The sequence below is a fragment of the Lagenorhynchus albirostris genome, chromosome X (assembly GCF_949774975.1).
Source record: "Lagenorhynchus albirostris chromosome X, mLagAlb1.1, whole genome shotgun sequence".
Lineage (NCBI taxonomy): Eukaryota > Metazoa > Chordata > Mammalia > Artiodactyla > Delphinidae > Lagenorhynchus > Lagenorhynchus albirostris.
Window position 1 is genome coordinate 127,014,506 of NC_083116.1, and position 18,643 is coordinate 127,033,148.

Genomic DNA, 18,643 nt, shown 5'->3' on the forward strand with positions numbered 1-18,643 from the left:
GTGGGATGTAGGTATAGTAAGGAAGTGATGGAAAGGAGATGGGGGGGAAAGGAGGGATGGAATCAAGGCTAGAACAGAGCTGAGTCCCAGAAGCCTAGTATATTCTAAGACGATGCTGAACATTTCCTGTGTTTAAATAGTAATCACTGTATTATGAAGGAGGTATGGGTGGTAATGGCTCCTAGTTTCTTCCAACATACACTGTCCTCTTCTTCCTTAGTAACAGAAACCCAATTTTTTTCTGGGCCTGTTACCGTGTAGCTAAAAGGCCACATTCTCCACCTTCCCTTGCAGCTAGGTGTGGCCATCCCCTTACGTGCTGGCAGTGAGAGGTAGGCCGAATTACTGTGGGACTTACAGGAAGGGAGGTTGTGTACCTTTCTTTCCTTCCTGCAGCCTGGAACTTAGATGTGACGACCAGAGCTCTGGCAGCTGTTGTGGATCATGAGGTCACAGATCACACCCTAGATAGAGACAAATAATGAGATGAAAAGACCTGAGTGACTTGAGGAGGGGGACCTTACCAGGCCACCTTCTGTATTTCTTTTGCCAGGAAAAGTAAAACTTCCTGTTTTTATTGCTTTCTATTGGATGCATTAGAGTCCACTCCCATGTGCTGTAGGGATTATTACCCCCGTATTTTACAGATGAGGAAATTGAGTTGTAGAAACATTCATTCACTTCACTGAGGTCACCAAGCTTAGTAAGGGGGCAACTTTCCCAGGATGATCTCTAATGTTTGCATCTGTGCTGTGCCTCTTGCTTTACTTTGCTTTGGTCATTCCTTTAAAAACATCCCCCTTATTTTATTTCTGTCCCGCCCCATCCCCACTGCTCCAGGTGTATGACCGGAAGCCTAGGAATAGTTAAAGGGTGAGATGTTCTCAGTTGAATTTCCTGCTATGTGATTGAATACTCAGATGGGAACATGAAACAAGGGCAGCCTCAATTAAACAGGGAATGCAGCACCTGGAGGTGTGAGAAAAAAGGGACCTTGGGAGGCGGGACACGGGCTTGCTGATGACTGACATCTGTGCACAGTTGGCACGTCATAATTACTTGTTGAATAGAACCTAATGTCTCCAGAAAGCGTTCGGTTTACCTTGGGTGTTTAATGAAGTCCAGGAAGCGGGGCCCCCGTGCACACGATGATTGACAGTGTGCTCCTCAGAGACCTTGCTTCCTGTCTACAGCCACACGGTGGCGACTTGCCAGTGCCCTTGTGTGCTTGCTATGGACTCTGTCAGGCCCCTCCCTTCCCCCAGCTGAATACGCTTTCTAGACCAGGTTAGTCTGTAGAATCGCTCCATTTTCAGGGAAATGGGAACTTTGCTTGAAATGCAGTGTTTTGCTGTGGGTGTGAGCTTTTCCTAATTCCATAAAACTTTGTGTCACGCTTTCTCCTGTTCTGGGTCTTGATGCTTTTGTGGAGGTCAGGTTTTGATTTGCTGGTTGGCCTTGGTGGTTTTTCTGAAGCGATGGAGGTTGCAGCAGCAGGGGGGCAGAGAGAGCTCAGCATCACTTGGGTTTGAGGCAGAACCACAGGTGTCCTGCGCTGCTTCTGCATGCAGCTCCTGTTCAACCCGCTGACCACTCATCGCCACGTCCGGTGTCACTTAGCTATGGAACATACTGGGTTTTACTAATACTTATTTGTGGACCTGATATTTTTATTGAAAGAAATCTTTTATTAATCACGTAGAAGTTTCATACCTTCATAAGATTTAAAATTGACTTAAGCCACAGTAAATAACAGCATGATTCCTTCCTAAACTGTCTACCAGTTGTTTGAAGTGGTACAACATCTTGGAAAACAGCTTGGTTTTCCTAATTTTTTATTTTTTGAATTTTTAAAATTAATTAATTTTAAAATTTTATTTATTTATTTTTGGCTGTGTTGGGTCTTCGTTGCCGTGAGCGGGCTTTCTCTACTTGCCGAGAGCGGGGGCTACTCTTCGTTGCGGTGCGCGGGCTTCTCATTGCAGTGGCTTTTCTTGTTGCGGAGCACGGGTTCTAGGCACGTGGGCTTCAGTAGTTGTGTTGGGCTGGCTCAGTAGTTGTGCCGCACGGGCTTTGTTGCTCCGCGGCATGTGGGATCTTCCTGGACCAGGGCTCGAACCTGTGTCCCCTGCATTGGCAGGCGGATTCTTAACCACTGCGCCACCAGGGAAGTTCCTGGTTTTCCTAATTTTTAAAAAAGTTTTTGTAGCTTTCTCTGGTTTTATCTTAGGAGACTGTTTTTAGCACCGTACTTATACTTGATATTCATTAACAATTGAATAAATGGAAATAAATTGAAGTTCAATCTTATCATGTTTACCAGTGGATTTTCCTTCAGTGTACATGGCCTCTTTCCAGTGATTGAATAAGCTGTGGGAATGTGCCTACTTTCAGAGCACGTTTTCACAGGTTCTGGTCATCAATGTGGAACAAGAATAAGGATTTTCAAGAGGAGGTCTTAACTGATCAGTTTTTGTTTTTGCTTTTTAATATTTATTTATTTAGGCTTTGCCGGGTCTTAGTTGCAGCACGTGGAATCTTTTTAGTTGCAGCATGCAAACTCTTAGTTGCGGCATGTGGGATCTAGTTCCCCGACCAGGGATCAAACCCGGGCACCCTGCATTGGGAGATCGGAGTCTTACCCACTGGACCACCAGGGAGATCCCTGATCAGTGTTTTTTTGTTTGTTTTTTTTTGTTTCATTTTAAGACGTAGCATTAGTGTTGGCAAGTGACTATTTGATTGTTGTTTTGATTTTTTTTTTTAATTTATTTTATTTATTTATTTATTTATGGCTGCGTTGGGTCCCCGCTGCTACGTGTGGGCCTTTCTCTAGTTGCGGCGAGCAGGGGCCACTCTTCGTTGTGGTGTGCGGGCTTCTCATTGCGGTGGCCTCTCCCGCTGCGGAGCACAGGCTCTAGGCACGCTGGCTTCAGCAGTTGTGGCACGCGGGCCCAGTAGCCGTGGCCCGCGGGCTCCAGAGTACAGGCTCAGCAGTTGTGGCCCACGGGCCCAGTTGCTCCGCGGCATGCGGGATCCCCCCAGACCAGGGCCCGAACCCGCGTCCCCTGCATTGGCAGGCGGACCCCCAACCACTGCGCCACCAGGGAAGCCCCTGTTTTGATATTTTAATCTCTGGAACTGTGGTGCAGATCACAAGAAGAGCTATAGGTTTGTTTTTTGCTCTGAGTTAGATTTCAAGTACTATTTTAACAGTGTATTGTATAGAGAGTATTTATCATGGTATTCTAGTCATCGAGCCTTTTGCATGGGTTATGAATTATTAATCTTTTCGTTATTGGCATATCTGTGGGAAAGAATTGTAGAATGCTCTGTTACTATGTGTTTATATACAATTATTATTACATTCCTTTGGCTTCTGTTTCTTCATGATTTAGACATGTCACGAGGATACCTATCTCAGTCACTGTCACAGCACACGGTGGTGGCTGGCTGGGCGACCAGCTAGATTTGGCTTGATGGAACTCTGGTTATCAATTTACAGCTATGCTGAAATAGAAGCTCTTATTTTTCATCGGCTTTTTAAATTCTGCATGTCTATTTGATTTTTGAAAAAATAGGTTAGTTTTCCAGGGAACGTCTTCTATTAATAAATAGCACTTGTAGAATTTCAACCGCTAGAGTTTTCTGAAAGTTGGGTATATAGAATCACCATTTTTGAGCAACCTTCAGAAATCCAAAACTTAAGTCGTCAATTTACCAAAAATCATTATTTAGTACAAGTCGGTGCTGCAGGTTTTCTCAACCAGTTTTTAATTTTTTAAATTTTATTTATTTTCACCTGTCACCCTTTCATTAAAAAATCTCCTATGTCTCTTGTCCCCTCCTGTGCTTCTTCATCCCAAATGGTAGATTCTGACCTGTGTCCTGGGGGGTGGGTATCTATTTGACATAAACACACTCCCTCTCCCTTCTCCCCCTCCCCTCTTCTTCCCTATCCCCCCTCCCCCTTTGTCCCTCCCCCTTCCTCCCTCTCCCCACTCCCCCTTTGGCCCTCTCCCCCCTCCCCCTTCCACCCTCTCACCCCTCTCCCTTCCTCCCTCTCCCCCTTCTCCCCCTCCCCCTTCACCCTTCCTCTCTCCCCCTTCCTCCCTCTCACCCCTCCCCCTTCCTCCCTCTCACCCCTCCCCTTCCTCTCTACCCCTCCCCCTCCTCTCTACCCCTCCCCCTTCCTCCCTCTTCCCCTTCTCCTTTCCTCCCCTCCCCCTTCCTCCCTCTCCCCTTCCTCCTCTCCTCCCACCCCTCCCTCTCTCCCTCCCTCCTTCCTCCCTCTTCCTCTTCCCCCTTCCTCCCTCTCCCCCTCCCCCTTCCTCCCTCTCCCCTCTCCCCCTCCTCCCTCTCCCTCCTCTCCCCACTCTGTTTTGAGTCATGCCCAAGAACCTTCTGTAGGCGTGACTGTTCTCTATATCATGACAGCAAACAAGGTATGTTTGTAACTAAAATTTTTTTTTTCAAACCTCTTTCACTTCCCCTGGTCCGCTTCCCCTGGTCCGCTTCCCCTCAGCCCTGCAGAAGCAGCTCTGGTCTTCCCCGCCTCCACTGTGTCTTACAGTGTGTGAGGAAGAACAGTGAGTGTGGAGTGAATGGACCAGCTCCACCCCTTTGGCCAGCGTGCTTTCCAGCAGGGCTGGCAAATATTTTCTTTTTTTTTTTTTAATTGAAGTAAAGTTGATTTACAGTCTTGTGCCAATCTCTTCTGTACAGCAAAGTGACTCAGTTATACACAGAGACATTCTTTCTTCATATTCTTTTCCATTCTGTTTTATCCCAGGAGGTTGGATATAGTTCCCTGTGCTGTACAGTAGGACCTTGTTGTTCATCCATCCTATACATAATAGTTTGCATCTGCTAACCCCAAACTCCCAGCCCAACCCGCTCCCTCCCGCGCTCCCCCTTGACAACCACAAGTCTGTTCTCTGTGTCTGGGTGTCTGTTTCTGTTTCATAGATAAGTTCATTTGTGTCAGATTTTAGATTCCACATATGAATGGTATCATATGGTATTTATCTTTCTTTTTCTGACTTACTTCATGCAAATATTTTCTGAAAGTATCAGATACTAACTACTCTCTGCATTGTGGGACATGCTGTCTGGACCAGCACAACTCCTCAACTTTGCTGTTTTGTGGGAAAGCTCTGTGAAGTGGGAAATGTCATGGCTGGGTGCCATTAAAACTTCATTTCCCGAAGCAGGTGGTTGCCCAACCCCTGACCTAGAACAAGTAACCCTGCCAGCATCAATTTCCTTTTCTGTAAAATGAGGAAACTGAACATACTACTAGGATGACCCTCCTACCCAATAGGGTTATAGTAAAGGTCAAATTAAATGATACATGAGAGGCTGTTTAATAAACCATTAGGCCCTGTGCCATGGTATTTATAATAATTACAGATATAAATGTCATTCAGTCTTCAAAAAAAATACTTTAAAAATTTATTTTATTGAGGTATAGTTGATGTACAATGTTGTCTTTAATTTCTGCTTCACAGCACGGTGACTCAGTTATACACATATATACATTCTTTTTCATATCGTTTTCCATTACTCTTTATCAGAGGATATTGAATATAATTCCCTGTGCTCTGCAGTAGGACCTTGTTGTTTATCCATTCTATATATACTAGTTTGCATCTGCTAACCCCAAACTCCCAATTCTTCCCTCCCCTACCCCCCTTCCCCCTGGCAACCACAAGTCTGTTCTCTAGGTCTGTGAGTCTGTTTCTGTTTTGTAGGTAAGTTCATTTGTGTCACATTTTAGGTTCCACATGTAAGTGATATCATATGGTATTTGTCTTTCTGACAAAAGTATTTTTTTTTACTTGCTTTTTGAGCAAAATACACTTGAAGCAAATTCAGCCCTGCATCGCGGTTCTATCATGAGCATGTCGCAGTGTGGAGTGCACACCCAGGCACACACTGGGTGCTGTGGAAGGACTTGCTAGATGAACAAATAAGCCCTTTCAGCTCAAGTGCCCACCTCAGGTTTTAAAGTTTCCTCTTTAATTATGTAACAAGAGTTGCTGGAATTCGTGAGCCTTGCATGTACCCATAACATGTCATGTGTAAGGCAGAGGTTGACACGTACTGACAGATGAATACCCTAACGGGCTTGGGTGTGACAGGTGCCATTACCCTTTAGAATAACTGCATTAGCTCTGGTTTCCAGTGCTGTCACCCTCAGAGGACAGTCACACTAGACCCCCTACCCCACCATGGGGCATGAGATTTTCTTCTTTACTGAGCAGTTGTGTCTTCACAAGTCTCTGGGCTTAGGCAGTGGACCTTACCATGGAGCACGTTTAGAATATGGGAATCAAGGGTATTAGGACAAGTGACAACAGCTGCGGGGACAGAAGCAAGTTTGATTGATTGATTGATTGATTGATTGATTGATTTTTTGCGGTACGCGGGCCTCTCACTGTTGTGGCCTCTCCCGCTGCGGAGCACAGGCTCCGGACGCGCAGGCTCAGCGGCCATGGCTCACGGGCCCAGCCGCTCCGCGTCACGTGGGATCTTCCAGGACCAGGGTACGAACCTGCGTCCCCTGCATCGGAGGCGGACTCTCAACCACTGCGCCACGAGGGAAGCCTGCGAGTTTGATTTTTGAAACACATTTTGCCCGGGAATTTTTTTTTTTATTTTACATATTTGGGCATTCCCTTTCCTTTGAGGATGATGGTGCTAGGTACTGAAACTAACCAACACAGGGCAACGCTACCCTGGGAAGACCCATGAGGAAAATTTTGGAATCCTAGGACTCATGGCAGTAATTCCCAGCTTATGGAGAGCTGTCCACAAGGTGGGAATGGGGGACTGACCTGGAGGAATGTATTACAAACAGTCAGAGAATCATGGCCAGGAGTATATAAAATGCAGAATTTTAAACCGTCTGTACCACATGCAGTATATTTGCATGGAGGAATGTTGGCTGCTGTTGGCGTCGTTTCCAGCAGTTTTGCTAGAATCTGAGTGCCCGAGTGTGTGTGTGTGGTTGTTGGGAGTGATACAGTTCAGGAGAGCATGAGCCAGGAGTAAGGTGCACTCTGCATTTAGAACTGAGCTGGTGGGGTTAGGGTGACAGAGGAGTCAGTAACACTGAAGACTGAATCAAGTCATTGGATAAGCTGTATGTTTTCCCTAGTCATTTATCCAATCACAATAAGCTAACAAGAGCAAACGAAACTTGGAAAAAAAGATTTTCATGTCCCTGAAACCTCAGTCATTAGCCCTATGGTAGATTAGAACACTTTGCAATTTAATGAGCCAGACTGCCCTTCTTTTCCTTAAGTTGAATAAATCAGGTGAGCTCTCAGTTAAGTTATATGACCCTTGGTACATATTTTTAATTTCCCTTGATGAAACCTATATGAATTTTTACATCATTGGTGAGATGTTCTACTGAGGATAAGAAAGGTAATTTTGGCAGGTGTCTTTTTGTTCTCTCTCTAGGTACTATCCTATTCCAGAAATCGGTGTCTACACCCAAAGCAATCAGGGAAGGAAAAAAAAGCTCCAGGTCAATAAGGCACAGAACCAGATATCTGGGGGCCTTCTCACTACAAACCTCCCTTTTTTAGACTGTGTTTGTATAGTCGTGTGTGTGTGTATATATGTATGCATATATCCACATACACATATTATACACAAACAAATATGTGTGCTCTATAATAAACATAATTATATGTGTTTTGTTCTTTTAAAAATAATGACAATAAGCAAATTATCTAGGCCAGATTCATTTTAATCTAATCTATTTATGTTTTCTGCTCCACCAAAATGCAGTTCCCTCAATAGAAATTTTCAGCACATTTTCACCTTTTATTTACTTACTTTTATTCCCTCTGTGGGGGGTTGGTGGCTGGCTGAGGCCTTTGTAAACTATGCTGTACTGATCATTTAGTAACCAGCTCTAGAAATCAAAACAAGAAAGATTTAAAAAAGACATGTTAGAAAAGAGGAATGAACAGTTTTAACTGAGTTAAGGATGCTTTATTTTATTTTTTTATTTTTAAAATTTTTGGCTGTGTTGGATCTTCGTTGCTGGGCGTGGGCTTTCTCTAGTTCCGGGGAGCAGGGGCTACTCTTCGTTGTGGTGCGCGGGCTCAGTAGTTGCAGCTCATGGGCTTCAGTAGTTGCAGCACGTGGGCTTCAGTAGTTGCAGCACATGGGCTCAGTAGTTGTGGTGCATGGGCTTAGTTGCTCCGTGGCATGTGGGATCTTCCTGGACTAGGGATCAAACCCCTGTCCCCTGCATTAGCAGGTGGATTCTTAACCAGTGCGCCACCAGGGAAGCCCCAGGATGCTTTATTCTAACTGGTTTCTTGCTCATCAGCCCACCTTCTTGCTTTCTCCACAAAAGCTTCTTCTGTGCAGCATTCTCCACACTTTCCAGCCCCCCCTTTTTTTTCTCACATCACCTGCAGGGTATTTCCAATTCAGATACAGCTGGGAGCATTTGAACTTCAGTGTTGCATGTTTACTTATTTATTTATTGTTAGAGCAGATTCGGTTAACATGTGGGCTCAAGGAAAGATGGAGACTCTTTTGCCTTGAAACAATGTAAGGAGTATTATCTTTGTGTTTCTTCAGTCCTTTCCCAGTGTACAATTCTGCACAAGCCTCTAGAAGCTTCTCTGACCTGCTCTGTCCATGCCTTTCCTTCAGGCTTGGGTCTGAAAGCACAGAATGCCTTCTGAGTAATGTTCCTGTTTAACACAGCACCTCTCCTCCCCAGTTCTTCAAGGCTTGAAGACGTTACATACTCAGGAACCGCTTTGGAAATGGAAGGGTTTCTGGCGGTTCTATTTATTTTTAAGTTTGCTACAGAAAATGCCGATTTCCAGTTCTTAGGATAAAGGTAGAACCTCCTGGGACTTCCCTGGCAGTCCAGTGGTTAAGACTCTGCGCTTCCACTGCAGGGGGGCACAGGTTCCATCCCTAGTCGCGGAACTAAGATCCCACAAGCCACAGCAGCACAAACTCCTGTTTTGGGGACGGTTTGCTCAGTGTCAGAGTAAACCTGGCTTTGCATTCTGATTAGATAATGAATCCCAGCCTAATTACACATGGCTTCTTATGCAAGCACCGTCATCAGTAAAAATTTAGGTACTTCTTGTGTGAAATGATCTACTTAAAGCTTTTAAACAATTGGAGAGACTTCCTGATTCCGTTCAGGGTTCTTATTATATGGGTTAATGATATGCATACAAAGATTTGCTTTGCTTCCAAAACAAATCTAATCTGACGGGTCCTGATAAATCGTAAGTTAAGGGCGTTCCCAAGGCATGCCTTGTTAGAAGGAAAGAGTCCTTTTGGGGAAATGCATGCTCGTTTTCTTCACGTGGGAGGGATGTTGTCGACAGGTGCTGATGAGCCGTGTGCTTTCCACAGAAATGGGTAGACGGATGCTTTACCAACAGCCTGCCCCTCCTGCCTGTAGGCCGGACAGTGACCGTCTCAGCATTCAGCGGGAGAGTGGACATCTCCCCGCAGGACGAAGGGCAGCTGGATTTCTATGTGACCATAGCCAAGCAGCACATACTGGTGAGTAATGATGTTCACTGATAACTGCAGACTCCTCATCTCCGAAAACTTTCCACATGCTTCCAGAACTTTGGCAACTCAGTTTTATGTACAAATTGCATAAATATTTTAAATAATCTACATGTGTCATGCATATGGACATGACTGTTACTATCAACAGTCTATTTGTGAAACATTTTCCATTTCTTCACTTATTTTTCAGGTCAGTATACTGGGCAGGATTTCAGTGCACTTTTAAATTAGATCACTTAATTGTTTTAAAAGATGGCAGGAATTAAGTAGGTAAGATAAAAACTTAGGACCTAACAGAATAACTTACATAAAAATGTGGATTCCCTTAATCTCGTCGAATAGCTCTCAACAGGAGGTGATATCGTACGCAGGAGACACTGGCAGTGTCTGGAGACGGTTTTGGTCATCACGTCTGGGGTGTGTGCTGGCATCTAGTGGGTGGAGCCCGGGAAGGCTACTCAGCATCCTACAGTGCACAGGACGGCCCCACCACAAAGAAGCATCTGGCCCAAAACGTCAGTGGTCCCCAGGCTGAGAAACCCTCATGCAGTGTATGGGTGGGGGTGAATTTTTAAATTTAATTTTCTTCCTCCTGATTTTTTTTTACATTGCTAATAGCATCTATGATAAGAAAGCTTCGGTTACAGAGATGATGTCCATTTACCTGTACCGTAATATCCTCCAGCTTCCATTTGTCTTTCTATCCTAGCTGTCCACGGCAAACCTGGTGAGGCTTCACCAAGCCCTTTTCCCACCAAGCGAGACGATAATGGAATCACTATATCGTCGTGGCTTTGATGACGCCATCAAGTTTTTACTTAAAGAAAGTTGGTTTGAATACAACGCTTAAAACTTTACAACGCAAAGCACATTTCAGACCGTTCTTGATGGAGGTCTCTAATCCTTTTTTAAAAGCCTATCATAACTCTCTATCTGTTTTGTTATTAGTTTTTGTAATATTTGTAAGTTTTAAATCATTACTTGGTGCAAGGAAATGAGGCATTTTGGTTGAATTTGGCAGCGTCATTAAGAAGGTTACACTCAGGTGATAAGGAATCGTTGTAAGAGAACCACCACATCCTTTGAAAGCCCGCTGGGAATGTAAGGGGTTCTCTGGGGAAACCGTGGAATGCTGAAAATGAGGTTCGTGGTGCACACATTCTCTGCACGGATAACGTGGCAGCACCCTTCAGACGTGAAGCACGGGCGTTTCCAGGAGACACCGGTGTCCTGTAGTTCCAGAATGGAAGGAAGCATGTTCTCAGGCTGCACCCCACTCCCTCTCAGGTGGGCCAGGAGGGATGTGAGAAATAGTCAGCATCATGAAAGGCCTTTAACAAGGGGTGGAGCAACAAAGGCTTGCTTTTCCTAGGTGTGTACAGTTGTTCCTGGGGTGGAGGTAGAAAGGTGAATAGCAGAGAGTAACCGGAAGCCCAGAGTTTGAAATTAGGTATGTCTTCCTTAGCCCTCGCCCTCCGGAAACCTGCTCGCCAGCTCACGTCATTGTCAGGCTCTTCTGACGCCTCCCTGTCGTTAATATTCTCTGTCCTTATCTCCCCAGCTCTTTCTCTGTCCTGGTTTCTCTGTCTTTCTCTCCCTATTCCTTCAAGGCCATACTTCACCAAGTGTTCAGTCATTACTCTGTGTACCAGACATAGGTACTCTAAGAACTTAAATGGATAAGATACTACTAGACACGAAGAGCCAAGTCAGCCAAGTAGCCTAGCAAATAACAATTCAGTCCAGAATCATCATTCCTTCATTATTTTTAAATCATGCTATACCGACCCCAGGTCTTCCATTTTTTGAGTAGTTGTCCTGTCACTTGAGGACTCATGTGTAGGTTTACACTGACTCATGTACACCCGTCTTAAATCTTAACTCGTTTTTATGGTGCTTTCCCAAGCATGAACTCTTAATTACTATGAAGCAGTGAGACACAAACCAGTTTAATTGCATGTCTTTAATTGTTTTGCATTTCTCTTTTTACCGTTTGAAACCATCTTTAAGTCAATTTTATGGTTCTTGCCCAAAATACACAACTTTTAGCACAGAAACACCAACTACTGCTTGTTTTCTTACGAGTCATGCCAGGACTCGGAGAGTAGTGATGTTTCTTGGGGGTCTGTGTTTTTTCCTACTCTAGCAAACATGTAGTTAAATCTTAATATGTTGTTCTCATAAGTGACTTGAAGTGGATGGATTCTCCGTTCTTCCATCTGTTTATTCACTAGATTTTCCCGTTACCTGTTATTTTATGTGAATAATCTATTTGTATGCTATTTCAGTAAATTACTTATCGATTCCTCCCCGAGCAAAACCAAACCTTCATATGTTAGACTTTTAAAAACGATATCGTACCTTCTACATATGTCTTTGACCATGTGAGTGGATGGTACTTGCCTTGAAAAATCCTGTAAGATGGTGGAAAGATGGGTCTGCAGGGCAGCAACTTTCTAACACTTGGGAGACGTGGCCCCGTAATACAGCACCTCATCTGTAGCGTCAGCGTCCTCCAGGTGTGCTGTGCCATCTCCTCACCCGAGGCCTGTCACAGCCCACGCTGCGTGGTGGCTACGGAGCGTCCTCATGCAGCTGTAGTAACAGAAACGGGCGCTAACGACAGGGCGCCCATGTTATTGGGACCAGCCCTTCAAAGCGCTGTAGCACTGGTGTATGGAACATCTGAAGAGACTTTCTGACCCGGTTCCTGATAGGTTTGCTCGGTAATTACTGGAACTGGCAGCTTGATAAGTGCCCGTTTCCCTGTTGGGGTAATTTCCTAATATCTTTGAATCTGTCATTTAAAATTTCATTAGTCTTCTTTTCAGTAACAGTCTCTACTTTGTAACTATGGTAACCCACTGCTTCTACTGACAATTAGAGAAAATAGATTTGGTTTTGAAGTTAAGTAATGTGCGAAAGGACCAAGCAGTATATTTAAAACAAAAAAAACAAAACCCCCCCACAAAACTCTCTTACATTCTGGTTTCCCAATATGGGGCATTGTGTGTGCATATGAGAAGCTTGCAAAGAAAGAGCTGTGAGGCTCTGAGCATTGAATTACGATTCTAAACAGACATGGGCAGTTAACATGGACACATTTCATTTATGCTGCTTTTTTTCCTGATGACTAAAACACATACATATAATTACATATATATATATATATATATATAAGTCATAGAAATGTTTCTGGATCTAGGGCATTACTTTTACAGTTGAGGAACCAATGATTAGGGAAATTCGGGGTTTTGAGGTTTTTCTGGCCTGAGTTATGTCTACACTATAGCAAAATAAAACTGAAATTTGAAGTAATTACCCACATAGCTTGAAGTGGGAGGAAAAGCGATTACTGCAGATGAGGAAAAGTGGATAAACTTCAGTAATAATAGCTATTATATACGAGTAACAGTATTATTTCATTATAACTTTATATTATAGTACTATTAAAAGTAGTTATTATCATTGTTCACAGATTGACAGTTTAGGTGGGCTGAATTCATGTAATTGCTCACCTCTGCACTTACTTTTGCCCCTATTGACACAACTCAAAGCTTTGCTGACTAAATGCTAATACATATAGTTATGCATCCTCACATACGTCCCCTTGGGATAATTCTCCTGCTCTCTCTCTTTTTTTTTTTTAATATCCCTTTCTCTTGACGGACTTCAAGAGGGGCAAGAATAGGATTCAATCTTTTCCTTGTTATATATAGAAAGCATCTCTGAATATGCAGTCTTGCACAACTCATAATAGCATATCCAACTTGATCTTGAAATAAGGTAAAGGTAGTTTGTTGGAAGCACAGACGAGGGAAGGGATGCATTTCGCTGCCACTTCTCATGGCTCCTTGCACGGGATGCACAGAAGCGATGGTAGTAGACGGAGGATGTCATCATCCCTAGCAAGGCATCTTAGTCTATTCAGGCTGCTGTAACAGAAAACCACAGACATTGCTCCCTGTTCTAAAGCCTAGGAAGTCCAAGATCAAGGCACTGGCCGATTCACTGTCTTCACATGGTGGAAGGGGTGAGTAAGCTTTCCAGGTCCTATCTTAAGGACGCTAATCCCATTCATAAGGGCTCCACCCTTGTGATCTAACCACCTCCCAAAGGCCCCACTTCCTGTTACCATCACCTTAGGGGTTAGGATTTCAACCTATGGTTTTTTTGTCGGCGGGACACAGACATGCCATCTGTAGCTCAAAGGGAGGTAGATTTGCTGCTGTACAACGAGGGGAGGGAGGAATGTCCATGAAACCCAGGTAATTCCCTTGGGTATCCCCTCTACTACCATCACTAGTGGACTAGTTAGTGGAAAACTACTGTGACTGTCTATGGCAGAAGCAAGAGTACAGATCAGTCAGGACTGAACGTTTGGGTCATTGCGCTGGAGGACGGGCTCTGATCACCAGAGGTGTGGGTGGAAGCAGAGAGAGTGCGTGATGGAGAATGAGTGAGCGGAGTGAGACTTAGCTGAGGAGCAGTGACACAGCCACAGGAGGGTATCCTGCAGCACAAGGCAGGAGCAGTGCTCTGGGACGGCCAACCTGATGCAGGACAGTCAAGCCTTGGCACTGTTCAGAAGCCCGGGCCTCCATCACTGCTGACTGTGGGAGCCTCCTGCTCATGTCCTTTGAGTGCACTCTCTGTGTGACTGTATTTATCTGGCAGCAACCACCTGGCTTGTGGGAACTCAGTTCCCTGACCAGGGATTGATCCAGTGAAAGTGCAAGGGCGGAAACCTCATCACTGGACCGCCAGGGAATTCCCTCTCTCTGACTTTAAGATAGCCAGAGCCACTGTCTTCTACTTGCTACCCAAGTATAGTTGATACAGTTAAAATGCAACAATTCCTCCTCAACAACTAGGGAAAAAGTAGATGAAGCCTTGCAAATTATCTTTCGCATAATGTCTTGTGTTTAAAAATCCCTGTGAAAGGAAGCAGGCTTTTACGGTAGGATATCTGTCTTCCTAAAGCATTAAGAGGTTGGTAAACACAAAAGGATTTCAGTTAGGTTGTCAGTTACAGAGACTGAGACTCACCATGTGTCTCCGAATGAGGGGTGTGATGCTTCATTGGAATTTACATGCAGTACGAGGAGAGCCATCATTTGAATCTGATAGTTTTAACACACTAAAGCTGAAGGACATTGTATGGGCTGCTCTACTATCATTCTTCATATTTCACTATCAAGTGTGTTGTTAGATTAGCAGCTTTGCAAATCCCTGCCTAGCACACTGAGAACTGAATACATGATTGAATTTGAACGGGTTTTCCGGTTTCACAATCTGAAAACTTGTTTCCAAACACAGTAAGGTTGTTTGATTGCCTGTTAAAACCACCCGTATATTGTGATGCTTGGTACACCATTCTCTTAAGAGATTTCCAACCTCTCTTTTTTTTTTGTAAACAAGGTTTTTTAAAATTAATTAATTAATTTAGGCTGCGTTGGGTCTTTCTCGCTGTATGGGGCTTTCTCTAGTTGCAGCGAGCGGGGGCTATTCTTCGTTGTGGTGTGCGGGCTTCTCATTGCGGTGGCTTCTCTTGTTGCAGAGCACGGGTTTCAGTAGTTGTGGTACGTGGGCTCAGTAGTTGTGGCTCGTGGGCTTTAGAGCGCAGGCTTAGTAGTTGTGGCACATGGGCTTAGTTGCTCTGCAGTATGTGGGATCTTCCCGGACCACGGCTTGAACCCATGTCCCCTGCATTGGCAGGCGGATTCTTAACCGCTGCACCACCAGGGGAGTCTGTAAATGTCCAACCTTGCTTGAATATGACCTACTTTATATGGTGATCCAATACCTATATGCATATATTTTACATACACATATGTATACATAAATTAAAAAATTAAAAATAATTTCATAAGACAGTACTCTCGTTATGTGTAATTCTTTTTGATATTTTTTATCACATTTTATTAAAAAAATATTGTCATGACATTTAAATGATTTCACAGCTGCTAACAAGTCAGGAGCTAGAGTCTGAAAACACAATTCTAACCAAATTTTAGAACATCAGTGTCACTGAGGTTCTCAATTTGTGTTTAAAATGCCTTTGTTTAAATTAAAAAAATCACCCTTCATATATGGCATGGTAGAATAAATAATCAGTACTATGTTTGAAATATTTATTTCTTCTCTCATCCTAAGTTCTTTTTCTGTGTGTGGGAGATTTTTTTTTCTTTATTCAAACAGAAAGTCATGAAAATTATAATCATGCTCATCAGTTCACTCAGTCCCATTTAATTAATTTTTTTTCATCTTGATCTTTTGTTAGCACTTTTATGAATTCATCAGTTTTCCATTAGAGTTCTGAAAATGCTTATTCATTCAGTTCAGCAGTATGGTCAGTTACTGGAAACCTGTACTTGTCACAGTCTTTTCCATGAATTCCTTGAAGATGAAACCCTTTTATAGGAACATTTTTGCAAAAGCATCAGAGTACACCCAGAACTGTCTGTAAATGACAAAAGACTTAAAAATGACCATGGTTAAATATTTGATGAAAGTTCATAATCAGTTGACAAGGAAATGTAGTTATTTCTGAGGTATACATTTTAAATAACTAGAATTATGACATATAACATTATATCAGAACATATAAGATTTTTAGAAATTTCATGTAATGTCTGAAACATTTATATTAACATATTTCCATACAAATAACCCAAAGAAAGTTTAGTAGTAGTTTTTTTGTTTGTTTTTTTATACTGCAGGTTGTTATTAGTCATCAATTTTATACACATCACTGTATACATGTCAATCCCAATCGCCCAATTCAGCACACCACCATCCCCACCCCACCGTGGTTTTCCCACCGTAGTTTTCCCCCCTTGGTGTCCATACGTTTGTTCTCTACATCTGTCTCAACTTTTGCCCTGCAAACAGGTTCATCTGTACCATTTTTCTAGATTCCACATACATGCGTTAATATACGATATTTGTTTTTCTCTTTCTGACTGACTTCACTCTGTATGGCAGTCTCTAGGTCCATCCACGTGTCAACAAATGACTCAATTTAGTTTCTTTCTATGGCTGAGTAATATTCCATTGTATATATATGTACCACAACTTCTTTATGCATTCATCTGTCGATGGGCATTTAGGTTGCTTCCATGACCTGGCTATCGTAAATAATTCTGCAACGAATATTGGGGTGCATGTGTCTTTTAAAATTCTGGTTTTCTCTGGGTATATGCCCAGTAGTGGGATTGCTGGATCATATGGTAATTCTATTTTCAGTTTCTTAAGGAACTTCCATACTGTGCTCCATAGTGGCTGTATCAATTTACATTGCTACCAAAAGTGCGAGAGGGTTCCCTTTTCTCCACACCCTCTCCAGCATTTGTTGTTTGTAGATTGTCTGATGATGCCCATTATAACTGCTGTGAGGTGATAACTCATTGTAGTTTTGATTTGCATTTCTCTGATAATTAGTGATGTTGAGCAGCTTTTCATGTGCTTCTTGGCCATCTGTATGTCTTCTTTGGAGAAACGTCTGTTTAGGTCTTCTGCCCATTTTTGGATTGGGTTGTTTGATTCTTTAATATTGAGCTGCATGAGCTGCTTGTAAATTTTGGAGATTAATCTTCGGCGGTTGCTTCATATGCAAGTATTTTCTCCCATTCTGAGGGCTGTCTTTTTTTTAACATCTTTATTGGGGTATAATTGCTTTACAATGGTGTGTTAGTTTCTGCTTTATAACAAAGTGAATCAGTTATACACATACATATGTTCTCATATCTCTTCCCTCTTGCGTCTCCCTCCCTCCCACCCTCCCTATCCCACCCCTCCAGGCGGTCACAAAGCACCGAGCTGATATCCCTGTGCTATGCGGCTGCTTCCCACTAGCTATCTACCTTACGTTTGGTAGTATATTTATGTCCATGCCTCTCTCTCGCTTTGTCACAGCTCACCCTTCCCCCTCCCCATATCCTCAAGTCCATTCTCCAGTAGGTCTGTGTCTTTATTCCTGTGTAACCCCTAGGTTCTTCATGACATTTTTTTTCTTAGATTCCATATATATGTGTTAGCATACGGGATTTGCTTTTCTCTTTCTGACTTACTTCACTCTGTATGACAGACTCTAGGTCTATCCACCTCATTATAAATAGCTCAATTTCGTTTCTTTTTATGGCTGAGTAATATTCCATTGTATATATGTGCCACAGCTTCTTTATCCATTCATCCAATGATGGACACTTAAGTTGTCTCCATCTCTGGGCTATCGTAAACAGAGCTGTAATGAACATTTTGGTACATGACTCTTTTTGAATTACGATTTTCTCAGGGTATATGCCCAGTAGTGGGATTGCTGGGTCATATGGTAGTTCTATTTGTAGTTTTTAAAGGAACTTCCATACTGTTCTCCATAGTGGCTGTACCAATTCACATTCCCACCAGCAGTGCAGGAGTGTTCCCTTTTCTTCACACCCTCTCCAGCATTTATTGTTTCTAGATTTTCTGATGATGGCCATTCTGACTGGTGTGAGATGATATCTCATTGTAGTTTTGATTTGCATTTCTCTAATGATTAATGTTGTTGAGCATTCTTTCATGTGTTTGTTGGCAGTCTGTATATCTTCTTTGGAGAAATGTCTATTTAGGTCTTCTGCCCATTTTTGGATTGGGTTGTTTGTTTTTTCGTTATTCAGCTGCATGAGCTGCTTGTAAATTTTGGAGATTAATCCTTTGTCAGTTGCTTCATTTGCAAATATTTTCTTCCATTCTGAGGGTTGCCTTTTCGTCTTGGTTATGGTTTCCTTTGCTGTGCAAAAGCTTTGAAGTTTCATTAGGTCCCAGTTGTTTATTTTTGTTTTTCTTTCCATTACTCTAGGAGGTGGATCAAAAAAGATCTTGCTGTGATTTATGTCAAAGAGTGTTCTGCCTATGTTTTCCTCTAAGAGTTTTATAGTATCTGGTCTTACATTTAGGTCTCGAATCCATTTTGAGTTTATTTTTGTGTATGGTGTTAGGGAGTCTTCTAATTTCACTCTTTTACATGTAGCTGTCCAGTTTTCCCACCACCACTTATTGAAGAGACTGTCTTTTCTCCATTGTA

General features: G+C 43.0%; 1 protein-coding gene across 7 annotated transcripts in view; it reads left to right on the plus strand.

The window, feature by feature from the left end:
* Positions 1 to 18,643, plus strand: part of PNPLA4 (patatin like phospholipase domain containing 4) — a 109,669-nt gene that overhangs the window by 18,518 nt on the left and 72,508 nt on the right. For 6 of the 7 annotated variants that reach the window (XM_060138401.1, XM_060138404.1, XM_060138407.1 and 3 more), the window contains exon 6: positions 9,412 to 9,564. In XM_060138401.1, coding sequence (XP_059994384.1) covers positions 9,412 to 9,564 — 153 coding nt within the window. Of the gene's footprint in view, positions 1 to 9,411; positions 9,565 to 10,285; positions 10,572 to 18,643 lie in introns of those variants that run through there. The other variant, XM_060138402.1, reaches the window with a different exon arrangement.